The following is a 14,912-nucleotide window of genomic DNA, read 5'->3' as shown; positions in this document are numbered from 1 at the left end:
TAGAAACTGCACATTGGGGACATTCACAAATTTCAGATGAGACAAAATAAAAGTTGCACACATAAGTTTTTACTATACACATCAAAAAATAAATTATAAAAAACAAATAGAATTTTTTTTGATATATATAGCATTTCAGGAGATTCAGAAAACTGGTCACAAAAACCTTAATCTACCAATCGTACTTCCATCAGGAAGTTACGAAGGGACACAGCAAGGTTGCAGATAATATTTTTTTAATAAACTGGCTACTTTGATCCATTTTTTAAAAATTTCAGAATCATTTTCCAATAAACTCACTACTTTTAGGTTTGGGTTTATCTTTTCCTTTTATATCGATAGGCTATCCTTATATTATGTCTATGTAGATGAAAGAACAGATTTTTTTCCAAGCTACCTTTGTATGTGGGTAATTTCGGCCCACTTCACTTTTTCCTATCTTGGATCATTAAATGAAGAGCTAGGATATTTCTTGAACCCAGGCTTATAATAGAACTTCAATTTTTGAAAGAAAACATATTTCAACTTGTATTGATCATAAAAATAACAGTATTCACATTGTGTTTTTTTTTCTCTCTTAACAATCTTGTGTTTTACAAATTGAACAATAAAAATCTCTTAACAGGCTTTGCATGCTTAATTGTTAGGAACCCATAATCACACATTTTGCCCATGTGACTAGTAAATGCTAGTTCTTCTTCAGCATTAAAAACCTTCTGGAATGACCTGGTTTGCTAGAGAATACATTTTTAAGTTTGTTTTTAATAGTGCTTCGAGGTACTTTATAACCTTTTCAGTCCCAAGCATTAATTTCTTGGAATTTTCTAAATGTTTATGCGTCTGATACTCAAAAAATGCATTAAAAACATAAATGTCCGTAAATGTTTATTTCTTCGAACTTCACAACTTTTTTCAGCCAAGATATCTTCACATACAATTTTTTTCCACAATTTTATTGCTACAGTTTATGTTATATATCACTTTTTTTTCCCCCCTGAGAGCCATCTGAAAATACCCCTGAAAGTTCAACTTTAAGATGCTGCCCTCTGATGAAAGTCCCAAAAAGTTCATATTAGCCATATTTCTAACTTAAAAGTTACACAACCCTTTAAGTCAGAGCTTAACTCCCAGAGATCAAAAGAAAAACTTCTACAGTGAGGAAAAGCAACCAACACATTTGTAGCACCAGAGTCTTAAAAAGTTATTTGCAACTTGTCTTTGATTTATTTCAACAGATCTAATTGCATCCAAACAGTTTTAAAGGGGGTCATTTCTTTTGCCTTCATAACTTTAACTTCCAGGCTAACACTTGTATTTATATGCCATCTTTTCAGTCTAGAAATAAAACCTTGAAATATCAAAGACATCTGAAAAATAAGCATAATTATTCAATGCATGATTCTGTGTTTAAGTGTACTTGCGAACAAATGACCAAGGATTGCAAAAATACAACCTACTTTGGCCCATCAAAATGTTGAGCCAAAGTAGGGTCTATTTTTGAAAAGTTACCAGAGCTTAAATTTTCAATCAATGTTTTTGGAAAAAAATGAAAGATTAAACAAAATTTTGGTCATACTACAGTTAAAATCACCAAATTGTGTCTAATCAGGCACCTACCCAACTTAGCAAAGCTGAATTACAACTTCCACAGTTTAAGATTTGGGAAATGAAATACACATGCAATCACAGCATGCAAAGCCAGCACTGCTGCTGCCTGTTCAGCCATTCGTGAACTACCCAATAGACTCAGTTGCCTTGCTTAGTATAGTACTTAGTAAAAACTATAATAACTAGTTCCAAAATTTATATATATATATAGTTTTTTATAGTAATTATAATATGTTTTATTATTTTATCATTTTGGGCCAAAGAAGGATCCCTAGGGCTAAAGTAGCCGACGTTTACGGGATCTTAGAAATAATTCCGTAAGTACCAATGTTTCCGATTCACCCATAAGGCTTCAGACATTTTAGCCTTATCAAGATATTCCAGTCAGAAACCAGGTTCTTTGGATTTTTTGCATCTTTATGGAAAAAAATTTCAAATTGTTTATTTGCTTCAGAGAAATTTAAAATCCTCTTATGAAAATTCCTCAGTCCTTGCAATCTCAAAACGACCATGTTTTCTCTAGAAAAAATACGGGAAATTGCTAATTTTCACGAAATATGATACCAAAATTCACCAGTTTCCAATTATTACTAAAATCTCCAAAAAAAATCACCAATGGCTGGAAATGAAGTGCTACCTCAAATCAGTGGATTAAAATGTATTTTACAAAAGAAGAAAAATATTCAACATGACACGTATGTGAGATGAATTCTCATACTCAATAATCAGCTTGATTTCATTGAAGAATAAAAATTCAAATGGGTTTCGCTAAAAATATAGGAATGTGGGGAAAACAGGTCGTATTTAGTCACCCAGAAAAATTCTCTAGTTTTCCCTTTTATTTGTATGACATGTTTTCTTCGGCAGTGAAATGTTTCATCTCATGACAAACTACAAATGTTTTCATTTCTGGGAATTGCCACTTGTGTAATGTGTTTGTATCAGTGTTCTTCAACCTTTTTTATAACTGCAGACCAGCCAAAAAAAATTAGTAGAAATACAGTGAAACCTTGATAATGATATTCTGTGGACCAAGAAAAAATATTGTTATAGAGGGATTTATCATTATATTGTTATTATCATTGTAGTGAGGTCTCACTGTAATATGCAGACTGCTGACCAACAAAAATTTTAATAAATGTGAGAAATAATTTGCAAACCACCAAAAAAAAAACAAATAAATGGAAGAAATCTAAAATTGTGAAGCAATTACATGGATTTTGAGAACATTTTTGCAGACCAGCAGGAAATTCTTATGGACTGGCACCAGTCCATGGACCAACAGTTGAAGAACACCAGTTTAAATTATATCCGTCTAAGTTCCATATTTCACATGCAAACAAGGCTGAAGAAAGTACTTTTGCATCAAAAAATTATAGCTTATCCCAAAATCTAGTTAGGTGCCTGAAAAGTATGAGCTTCACAATCTATAGATTTAAGATTATGCATATATATATATATAGGGTGATTCAGAAAAGATGGGGGGGAAAACTTTAAGAGGTGATAGTACACACCAATAAAAACAATCGTCATCAAAGACTGCATGGTCTTACATGAAATGCAAACGTGCTAGTGTGTTTCAAAACGGCTACTCCTCAAATGTTAGAACTGCATTTCTGTTGAAATTTATCGGGAGAAAAAGAACACCATGCATGCAAATGTAACCTGGGGAAGAAGAAGAAAAAGCGTATGCAAATCTGCATCACAGCGAATAAAAGGTGCGGACACCAGCCCTGTGAAGTTATTCCAGCGTGCAACCGTTCTAACAGTTTTAATGTACGGGATAATAGCGCACTTTAGTAATACTGAAAAAGCAGACATGCATTTCAGTATGAGGAGAAGAAAGAAATGAGGAGCGCAGAGAGAATCTCTTATAATCAGTGCACAGTTTTCTCCAAACAAAATTGGGGTTTTTCTTAGTGACCCCATCCCAAGTTTTATCAGTGATCTTGAGGCAGTTCACTGTGAAATGGTTTCTCCAAAACTCTTGGAGGGTAAGGCCGGTATTACACTGTAAAAGTTTGATAAAATATATTTTGTGTGAAGCTTGAAAAAAACCAATAAGCATATTGGTTGAATTTTCTTGTATGTAACTGATATGCCTATTGGTTGAATTTTTCATTTTTATAATGTTATCCCAGCCTAAGGTTTGTGCAGTTTGCTGAAGACTATGAATAATCTCTCGGCATCAGTACATGTGTGGAAAGCCATTGGTTCAGTTGTGATCATGTAAACAAAACACAAAATTTTTGCTTGTAATGTTAATCATCGCTCATGTATCGAGTCAAAATTTACTCAAATTTTTTTTGCTCATGTATCAAAACACTCGAAAACTGAATCGCTGGTAAACCAAAAAGTCCTCTATACAGGAAAATTAGTAACATGGTTTTTTGTTTGTTTTTGTGTGTGTGTTTTTTTGTTGTTTTTTTTTTTGCACTTTATGCCGAATTTTCAAGTACATGTAGACATGGCTTTCATTAACAGAAGTGAAAATATTTTTCAGAATCCAGTTTTTATGGAGGGAGTACCTGGTGTTGTGCCTGTCACTGATCCTGACACCATCTCAAGAGTGCAAAGCAAGTGTCAAGCCATGTGCAAGTGGAAAAGGTATTTCAATCAATTTATACTGAGTTACATTCTAACGTAAGAGTCGTTTAAAAATAGTTCTTTGCCTGGCAGTGAGGACTTGGTACCCAGGGGTTTTCATGCTGGGAAATTTGAGTCACAGATTTCGACTAATTCATAAATATCTAGATCCTGAGAATCAATTGAACTGGCTGCATAGGCATACGCAGGATTTTGTCAAAGTGGGGGAAGAGTTTCAAATTTTGTCTTGTGAACGGGTTTTTCTTATGTTTTTCCATGATAAATGACACTAGAAATAAGGTGGTAACACTATAATCTTGGCTGGGGGAGGGACTAGAGCTTCAATACTTCAATATCCCCTTTCCCCCCCTTTATGATTGGCTGATTTGAACTGCATTTTAGGATGCTTTCTATTTTACAAACTGTCCAGATAGTTCTAGCTTCATGTTTGCTTTTTTGTTAAATATTTTTAACATTGCTGGTGCTAGGGTGCCAGCTAATATGAGGGAATATGATGCATAGAAAATAGTGTATTGGTCACAACATGTTCAAATCATGAAGTTATTTCAATACCTTCCCCCCACCCCCAGATGAAAACATGTTGAGAAAGTTGGATGAATGCAGGTGTCAGGAGATATGATCCAAATGTTCAAAATTGTCAACGGGATAAATAGGATATACCATAAATTATTAGTACACCATCAATTGACTGCTTTTACAAGGGGACGTCAGTATCGATTGGTAAGGGATATTGCAAGGTGGTTATGGTGTCACAGGGAATTTTTCTCTAAAAGGGTTGTTAATAAATGGAATAGCTTACCCCAGGAGGTAGTAAATTCTAACACAATTAACACGTTTAAAAATAAATATGATAGACATGTTGGGGTAAATCGAGAAACTATCCATACTTAGAATAAGACAACCATAAATACATTTTATGGGCATTGTATCGTGTATGCATATTGTTTATAGTTTTTGTAATTACATTTTTAATTGGGGGGTTGCTGTATTTTTGATATACATGACATCCATATTTGTCATTGGCATCTTTTTCTCAGCCACCTCATGAGCCATTTTGCCTGTTGTGGTCTTGTACTTGTATTTAAAAAAAAAAGTTTTTATATTGTAATCGTAAACAAATTGGGGCACTGTTCACATCACTAGACGTAACAATAACGGCAAAGGATTATATCATGTTTCTACCATACATCTTCCAATATAATATTACATGGAAAAGATTTGAGGACTTGAGAATAAAATCAGTCTACAACAACACTTATTTAGCTAATGTATATACTAAGGCTGGGAATTGATTAACATTTTTATCTGACTTATCAAAAAAATTTTTATTGATTAACGACTGACTGTCACCTTCAGATTCGTTCATGGACACCCTTTTCATCATACTTTGCATTGGACTAAAACTCCTTTATGGTTGGTAAAAGTACCGATGGTTGTGATTTTTGTTAAAATTTTGCTCACTAGATGACAGCACAAGTTATAATATTTTATCCGCTTTTTGGCTACTTTTCAATGAAATTTTTCTTTGAAGTTTGTTAATGTTTGGCAAATCTGATGTCAGTTTGCTGGTTGTGCTTATATATTTTAAATGATTTCATGCTGTTTTAATATGGTCAGCTCTACTAATTGTGCTCTCTATCACTAAAAGAAGAGATACAGAAGAGAGAGAAAAAATTGATGTCATTGAACGCAGTGAAAAACGTAAAATGGTAGGTCCATGTTTGTGCTCTTCAAATGAATTTGAGGTCGGAAGGACACGTGTTCTATTTTGAAGCAAAAGGAGCATTGGTAAGAAGAATGGCTAAAAAACAGCTATCAGCTAAGAAAAATAAATTTCGCAAGACAGGAGGACATGCCATAGACGCAGTTGTGTACGATTCATGTGTTTTAGCAAGAAGCAAGAATTTATTTTTTTCCGACCCAATTTTGCAAGAAAAAGCTTGAAAAGCTGCAGAAGAACTTAGACTCATCAACCTCAGAGCTTCAAATGATTGTTTGGATCCTTTTCGTGCGAGCATGAAATTGTATTTAAGATATTATGCGATGAATCTGCTGATGTCAATGATGTGAAGAATAGAGTAAAAATTGTTAAAAGTACCAAAGGATATGTATCCAATGATATATACCTATGGGGGACAACAGCTGGGGTCTGGGCCGCATATGGCCAATGTTTGAAGGTGTTGGAATACTCGGCAAAACCCACCAAACACTTATTAATCAGTTTTCCAAAAGCATTTTTCACGATTTCCACCCTGTCAGCGTAGTTTGCGACACCATGTTCCATTGCGATTTTTGTTTCTCTTGATGCCTATTAACAACTCTCTGAGTTTGTCGGTCCATCAACACCATGTATATACAAAATTGATTTTCTGTGTGTGTGTGTTCTCTATACAAATCTACAATTTTAGACAAATCTAGCTAAATTTTTCATGTGTACGAAACAGTGGCCAGATTGAACCACTGGGTACTTTAAAAGTTTGCCAGAGTAGGGCAAATGCCTGAAATGGGTGGCAATACTGTTGGACAATGGTTGCTCGGCCTCAACAATGACTTTTGGAATATTTACTTTAGTTACCATGGTGTCTTACTGATGCGTTTCAGACATGTATATGCCTTTATAATGGTTTGCAACTTCTTTTATGCTCCCTGTATATGGAGAAAGCGCAGATATTGTAGCTAGAGCTATATACAAATGGGTTTTTCTTTTAAAACCTCCCCATCAAACACAACTTAGAACTGAAATCCTCACTAGTTTTTGCTTAATGGACTTGCATTTCCCAATGAAGGAAACTTTGATAAAATTATTGATTCAAGAATATTCAAATATAGCAACATACCTAAAATGTTATGTAAAGGAACATAATTTAAGACATCTAAATGTGTTTCGCCAAATAAATCAAAAGTTGATTTAAAAACTTTTTAATAAAACTTTTATTGAACTTTGATCAAATTGGTTGAGTCAATTAAACTCAATTAACATTTTTAATTGTGATTAACAATTGATCAATTAATTGGACTCATTCATTGGGTACATACGTATGCATAATTTAACATGGTTTTTTTTTCTCTGTCTTCAGCTCAGGATTTCCAGGCTCCCAACCAGTGTCTATGGACATGGATAACATTCGGATGTTGATTGATATGCCTTATAAAGTTAGCTGGAAAGCAGATGGGACCAGGTGGTCTTTTATTTTACTTATTTATTTAAAGATACACGTAACACATACCATGTATACTCATGTATAAGCAGAGTTTTTTTGTTGAAAAGTTGGTTGGGGGGGGGGGAGTCGGCTTGTACACTGGTCAGTTTTTTAGGAGAAAATATCAACCCCCACTTCACCAAATCATATAGCTATATGGTCTTATATGTCCTCCACACTACCAGCTTGAAGATCTGTGACGTCATTGGACTACTTTAGGTGGCGTCACTAATCAGTAAAGTTATTTTTGTAACCACATTATCAAACTGGTAATATTAAAAAAGCCAAAGCAAAAAAATCGGAAATGTTGTTCACTTGGATACCCAGTGGACTTGCGTCGATTTTACAGCCTTCAGATGTAAGCATCAACAAGCCTTTCAAAGATTATTTAAAGAATTTATGGACTAAATAAATGAGTTATGACGATAAAAAACAACAAAAAGCAGTGCCTTAAAGCAACTCAGCATTGGCCTAGTGTGCCAGTTGGTTTATGACGTGTGGGAATTCTCTTCCCACCAAAATCCTCATCAAATCCCTTAAGAAGTGTTGTATTCAAGGCTTGTTCAGAGGGGAGAACCAAAGTGATAGAACAATAGATTTGGCTATCTATTTCCCTTTTTTGGTCATTTTCTCACATTTCCGGGGGGGGGGGGGGTAGACTCCCAAGTTCCCTCTTTCCCCCCCCCCCCCTACGGCCTTTGTTGTATTAGTAACTCAATAGGTGAACTAACTGAAGACAACATTCTCGTTGAAGGTGATGATGGCGTCTGTGTGACCTACAGTTGAAGATAAAAATGAAGATTTTACAACCTATTGGTTTTCGGTGTAGACCTCAGAGAGAATCAGAAGAAGAAATTGATTAGAACGTTTGAATCATTTTTCATTGTAACTTTTATTTCATGAAAATATATAGAGTTTTTTTTTCTTTAAAATTGAATTAAAAAAATTTTTCTTTAAAGCTGATTTTTTCGGGGTCTGCTTACACACAAGTATATACAATACATCACAATAACAAACACAGATATGTACAATCAAAATAGTGCAGACAATAACACGCACAAATCTACATGAATGCATGCATTCTCAGAGCATCCACCATTATGGGAAAGTTAAAAATTGAGAAAAAGGTCACGATAGTAAAAAAAAAACACAGATTTTTATTGCAAGTCAATTTTTTCTGGCAAGCTCCCATGCTCAATTTTATCATAGAAAATTGCGACCTTTTATCTGGCTTCTCATTGAAAAAGCCCGATAGATACCTGTGATGATTGTGCAGTGGTAGTCTGCTAACAGACTACGGCTTTTTTGGCTGTATTGTAGACACTCTGTGTGACCTCAAGAGACTACCATCAAATTTTTCTGGTTTATTATTTATTCCTTGTTCATTCTCGAGTTTTTAAGCTAAAGAACTCTCCAGTAGAATTTGAATCTCCAAATGCTCACTTCTACATTTATCATTTTCTATGAAGACAGAAGTGAAGTCAATTTGATGTGCACAAAACATTTAGAAATTAGATTTCTTTTTACTGCACCCCCCCCCCCCCCCACTCAGCAAGAATCTCCTTACTTTGATGTCAGTATCAGCCATGGTAACCTGTATTCATCTCACTACTCAACTTATTATGTCTGAATACCGAATAATTAAAGCTCTTTTTCTTATTTTTGTTAAACACAGGAAATGCAAAATATTAATGGTTGCTATCATCAAATGTCCCCTTTGTCTCAAAAAAGTGTTCAGAGAGCCTAGGAACCATGCCTAAAGTAATAAGCGAAAAAAATTGGCACTATTTTCTCTGTTTGGAACTGTGTGTGAAGCCGCCTGGCAGTTGAGTGGTTAGGGAACTAGCTTCTCACTGTGCAGGTCTGGGTTCGAATCCTGGTTCGGGCATGGATGTTTACTAACTCTAACAAATTCGCTGGACGGATCATACTGATCCCTTGGGAATACGTGAGGAACACCTTTAAAAAAAAAAAAAAAAGTATATGCGAAAAACATGCACACCAAAAGACTCATCATATGATTACGTGAAATTTAGATCAGAAACTTGAGTGTTTGGAATAACGGGTTTTGTGAACTTTAATTCGGACTCAGAATTTCTGAAACTATTTATGTTTTGTCCTTTTCTCTTTTGATGAATAACCCAAAATTTAATTGCAGTATCTCTGAATCGCAATTTTAATTACCCTTAGGATGTTTTTCCAGAAGATATCACATGGGACACTTTTTCATCTGTTTTGTTTTTCTTAACAGGTACATGATGCTGATCGATGGTGCTGACAAAGTCTATTTCATTGATCGAGACAACTGCGTGTTTCATGTACCCAATATGGTTTTTCCTCGCAGAAAGGAACCTAAAGAGCACGTCTTTGGTACATTGTTGGACGGGGTGAGTATAGGACAATATATGATCAGAAGATATCTGTACCTATACGGGGTTGTCAGTAATTGTCTTGGCTTATTTGAAATGTTCTGCTGGAAACCGTAACGAATGGATCGATGTGAAATTAGATATCTCTTGCAATAAAATTCATATGTTGCCATGTTTTGGGAAATTTTGTAACCATATAGTAAGCACTGCATATTGATGTCGCAGTATGCAAGATATCTTGGACCCTCATCCTGAAAAAACTTACTTTGCACAGACCTATTCATTGCAGTTTCCTCACCACCCTTCAAACTAACCAAGAAACTTTCTGACCACCCTGAATTTCTACTCTATCTCCTGGACTCCTGAAAAATTCTTATTCCTCAGGGATTTCGACCATGATTGCCGAAAGATCTTAATTTTTGGGTAGAAAATTTTTCCCAAAAAATGTACTTGGAGAAAAGTGTATTGCATGTGGTCTCTTCCCAAAAAATGACGTCACATGCATAATTTTAATTGACGCCATTGCGGAATGTTTCATTTTGGCTGGGAGAAAAATAAAATTTGCCAAACACCATTGTCAGTTCATTCTCTTGACAGTGAAATTTGCAACATGACTTGTATCTGGTATGACCATATATCCTGTCTTTATATCCAGATTTCAAGCTCAATCAATGGATAGTTCTTTGTTGCCATGATTTGATTTCAGTAGTCATTTAGTAATGATTGGTAATTGGTGTTTTTTTCAAAAAATCTCCTTTACATTTGTTTATGAATGATTTTTGTGAGAAATTCGAATCAGGCATAAACACTTCTCCCTGTTTCTGATTGTCTAAAGATTAGCAGATTATGGTATATTTATACATATTGTGGTGCTGTTATAAAGCAAGATGATAATGCTTCTATTTTGTCAAAACAAAAAAAACCTCTCTTAATTTAGGAAATGATCATTGACAAAGTGAACGGCGTTGATGTTCCTCGTTACCTGGCTTATGATATAATCAAATTTGAAGTAAGTGCATTAACTATAATGTGGAGTGGGTGTGCTTAATTTATCATTTGGCATGTCTTTTCTGTGTATATATTGTGTATATATTTTTTATAATGTTTCTAATTACATTTTTAATTGGGTTGCTTTATTTTTGAAATATATGGCATCCATATTTGTTATGCGCATCTTTTTCTCAGCCACTTCGTTCGGCATTTTGCCTGTTGTGGTGTTGTATTTGTATAAAAAATGTTTAAGACTGCTCCGGATGTTTTTCTCCCCTTATGCAGGACCAAGATGTTGGTGGTGCTGATTTTGACCGTAGGCTCTTGTGCATCAACAAAGAGATATATTATCCGCGTCGGAGAGCAATGGAGGAAAACCAAATTGATCGCAATCAACAACCGTTCAGTGTGAGAGCCAAAGAATTCTGGACTATCGATCAATCCCAAAAGGTTGGTTGTAATTAATTGGCATCATGATGATTGCATTCATAGGTGATAGTTATCATAGATGTCATGGTTTTATTTTGTTAATTAACATGGAGGCTACACATATCCACACACACCCAGTGACCTGGAAAAGTCAGGAAAGGGAAAAATGGTCAGGGGAAAAAAGCTGAAACTTGAAAAACATTTGGAATGATCTCTGGTAAAATCAAGAATGTCAGGGAAATAAAAAAATGATTAAGGGAAAAATTCTGTGGAGGGAAAAAATATTTAGAATGTTTAAGATCCTAGAAAAGTTTGGCAATGTTGGGAAAATGAAAAATTATCAGGGAAAAATTCTGTGAAGGGAAAAACAAACTCGAGAAACATTTGGGCAGTTAAGATTCTCTAAAAAGGTCAGGGAATATCTGGGACAGAACCCGATTTCAGCATGAGCAACATGGGCATATTTGCCGAGGACCCCATGTTTCAAGGGAAGGCCCAAATTTTTCATAATATAATATATTTTAAAATATATTTTACTCAAATTTTTATAAATTTAAAATGATAAAATTTTGGAAAATCAAAGAATTTTTCCTGAATCATATCATAATGCCCATTATTTGCAAATAGTATTAAGTATCAATTTTAATATTATGCCATTCAGTAACAGACTTTACACAGCATGTTCGAGACAGTTTTGCACTCTATGGAAAAAAGTGGCTGAGAAATTATATGGTGAGAAGCAAAACTATGAAACTCTTCGAGTGAAGAAAACACCAAAGAGTCTACACCCAGAAATATACTGAATGCAACAGAAAAATTATTAACTCCTTGATAAAAAAAAAATATGTTTAATGCAATATATTATTAAAGATTTGTGAATTTCACATCTTTTTTGCCGTAAAATGATTTATGAAATGATAAACAAAAGAAAGTTTGTATGTTTGATCGACATGAATTCCTCGAATCCTCATGATGTCTTTTACAAGAAAAACTCCATCGTTAGCAGGTCTGGAACTGGGGGGGGGGGGATAGAATTTAGGGGCGGTGGTTTTAGGTGGGAATAAAGAACACGGTTGTTAAATTATCAAATTTTGAAGTTGTGGGGGTGGCGAAAATCTTAGTTACGACTTATAAGTCTTTAGCTTTATTGTGTAGTGAAGCTAAGATAACTCAAAAATTAGATTATTTTGATGACTTCATCATTGATTTCGCTAATATGGAGTACGAAAAAATCATTTATTCTAAGATATATCATGAATTACACTTTGCATTTAAAATGGCTCATATCTTTTTCGATGTGTTTATGAACAACACATGAACAGCTGTATTTGCTGACATACCAAACATCTTCCACCATGGTCATGGGGGGGGGGGGGAGGTGATACGTCCTTTGCCCAAGACCCCCATTAAGCCAAAGTCGGGCCCCGGTCTCGGAAATGAAAAACAAACTCGAAAAATTAAGGTATTTTGTAGCTTAAGATTTTGAAGAGTAAAATTTTCAAGAGCTTTTGGTCAGGAAAACGATCTAGAAATTTTGCTTGCCGTGGCTTATCAAATACATGTCGGAAGGTGGGTTTTTTTCTCCCTTTACAGTATCGTGATGTAGCATTCAAACATTCCTGATCAATATTAAAATTTTTCTTATTATTTTATTTTTTCCTGCAGCTTCTTGGTGAAAAATTCCGAGCTGCAGTTTCTCACGATATAGATGGTCTTATATTTCAGCCGGTTGAGACTGTAAGTATTAAGACACTCGTTTACAATCTGATTAATCAAGTTATTATTGTTATCCTAATTTTGATTTTCAAGATGGAATGACTTCTCAAAAAAATTTGGTGCCGTCTTAAAATTATTAACTTCTGTTTTTCCACCTGATTAGAAATACACTTCTGGTCGTTGTCCCAAAGTTCTGAAGTGGAAACCGCCAGAGCTGAACACTGTCGATTTTAAACTCGATATCAAGAAGATCGGAGGAGAAGGGTGCGTATGGGTGCTATATGGATTTGTTTATTAGCTAGTTTGCATCCTACCTATAAATTCACTGTGTCTTGTATAACCATGCATTGATAAAGAAATAGGAAGGTTTGAGTACTGTGCAGCAGATTTTTCTTCTCTCAGTGTTTAAATGGCCACGATTTAGTGGATTAATACAATACAATACAATACAAATACAACGCCACAACAGGCAAATTGCCCAACGAGGTGGCTGACTTATGAACATCATGGATCCCCGAGCCATTTTTTGGAGGCCCTACCTACTACTGCTACATCACACCCCCCCCCTCCTCCCCCCGCGGAACCCCCAACGAATCGGTACATGCGGGAATGTGCGTGTACGTGTAGTGCAACCTGACGTAAAGTTTGTTTCTGTGTAATGCTTGTTATGTGTAGTACTGTCATCTGCCCCCAGTTTTTCTAACAGTGAGTGAAGTGTTATGATTGAATTATTTATCGTTGTAGGACTGTTGCTCTCTGTGGCAAGACTTTTTAACGGGGGGATCGGCTCGCATTTGCGCCTTGAAGTTGGGAACCACAGAAAACCAACTTCAGCCGACCACCACTGTGGGGTTCGAACCCGGATCCTCGCATCACGAGTCCGGCACTATAACCACTCGACCACCACAGCGGCAAAATATAAACATATCCAATGAGACAGACAAGTTACAGCTGTAAAAAGACTGAAGAAGACTGATTAAAAGCACTATTGGATTTTTTCACATTGTAAAGCCTTGCGATCCAAAACGTTCCAATAGCCTTGTGAATTATTGCTGCAAAAGCCTTGCAACAAGGGTACTCAACCTTTAGAAGAGTGCATGCCACTTCATTGGTTTGATTATGTATCATGACTCACTTAATTGATCTGGAATTTTGCAGCAGGTCACTTAAGTGTTCTGGACATGTGCCTCGGACTGCTTGAGTGCTCTGGAATTATGCATTGGGTCCCTCAAGCAATCTGTAAATATGACCCACGCGCGTCATTCGAGTAAATACTCCATCAAATAGCTGCCAAGTCTCCCAAATTTTAGCTTCATATCTCGACCTCCCAAAAAGCTCTTGAATATCCAGAATTTTTTTTTTTACGAAAATCACAAAAAATCCCTAATTGTCCTTAAAAATTCCCTACTTCATTTAAAAAGAATCCCTGTTTTTAAAAACAATCTTTAATGAATTTCTTGTGGGGCAAAAAGTCTTTTGCCTCTGTTTTTTTTCCTTTCGAAATGATGCCACACATTGTAAATAGGGGAATGGTGGGAAATTCTTTTTTAAGGAAGTTTTACAAACCCTCTGACAGTAACAAGAAAAGTTGTTTGTCTTATCATGCAGGGAAATGGCTTAGCAGCCAATAGTCCTGGATAATAATTGAAGATTATAGTGACGCGCATGTGGTCAAAACTTCCTCTTTTGTTGAAGTTATGTACGTGCGATAACATAACATGAATACTGATAAGCAAAAATATATTTAATCAATTTTAAAGATACTTATTCCCCAATGAATTTCCTTTCATCAAACGTTCCAGAAAAGGGCAGACTTTTTATTTTTTGCACAAGTTGTGTTACGGACATCAGTCATGGTGAAACGACTGACATCATCATTCATGTGAAATGAAAAAACATCAAGCTTCGCAAAAAGTCAGTGTTCTTCAAAAATTGACGCTTTTTTCCTTCATCTTCTGATGATTTTGGTGTCATTTGTGCAGAATGTTTGTTC

General features: G+C 35.3%; 1 protein-coding gene across 1 annotated transcript in view; it reads left to right on the top strand.

Moving 5' to 3' along the window:
- The window catches only part of mRNA-cap (RNA guanylyltransferase and 5'-phosphatase mRNA capping enzyme), a 52,542-nt gene that overhangs the window by 31,618 nt on the left and 6,012 nt on the right, over nucleotides 1-14,912 (top strand). The window contains exons 10-16 of the mRNA XM_089251974.1: nucleotides 4,112-4,215; nucleotides 7,293-7,394; nucleotides 9,667-9,802; nucleotides 10,722-10,793; nucleotides 11,060-11,224; nucleotides 12,869-12,940; nucleotides 13,083-13,183. Of these exons, the coding sequence (XP_089108100.1) occupies nucleotides 4,112-4,215; nucleotides 7,293-7,394; nucleotides 9,667-9,802; nucleotides 10,722-10,793; nucleotides 11,060-11,224; nucleotides 12,869-12,940; nucleotides 13,083-13,183 (752 nt within the window). The remainder of the gene's footprint in view (nucleotides 1-4,111; nucleotides 4,216-7,292; nucleotides 7,395-9,666; nucleotides 9,803-10,721; nucleotides 10,794-11,059; nucleotides 11,225-12,868; nucleotides 12,941-13,082; nucleotides 13,184-14,912) is intronic.

This window comes from Pholcus phalangioides, unplaced genomic scaffold, assembly GCF_987345545.1.
Source record: "Pholcus phalangioides strain wild (caught in Gottingen) unplaced genomic scaffold, Ppha-v1.0 ptg000028l_1, whole genome shotgun sequence".
NCBI classification, from domain to species: domain Eukaryota; kingdom Metazoa; phylum Arthropoda; class Arachnida; order Araneae; family Pholcidae; genus Pholcus; species Pholcus phalangioides.
Note: the sequence above shows the minus strand (reverse complement) of the source record. Positions and strands in the feature narration are given on the sequence as shown.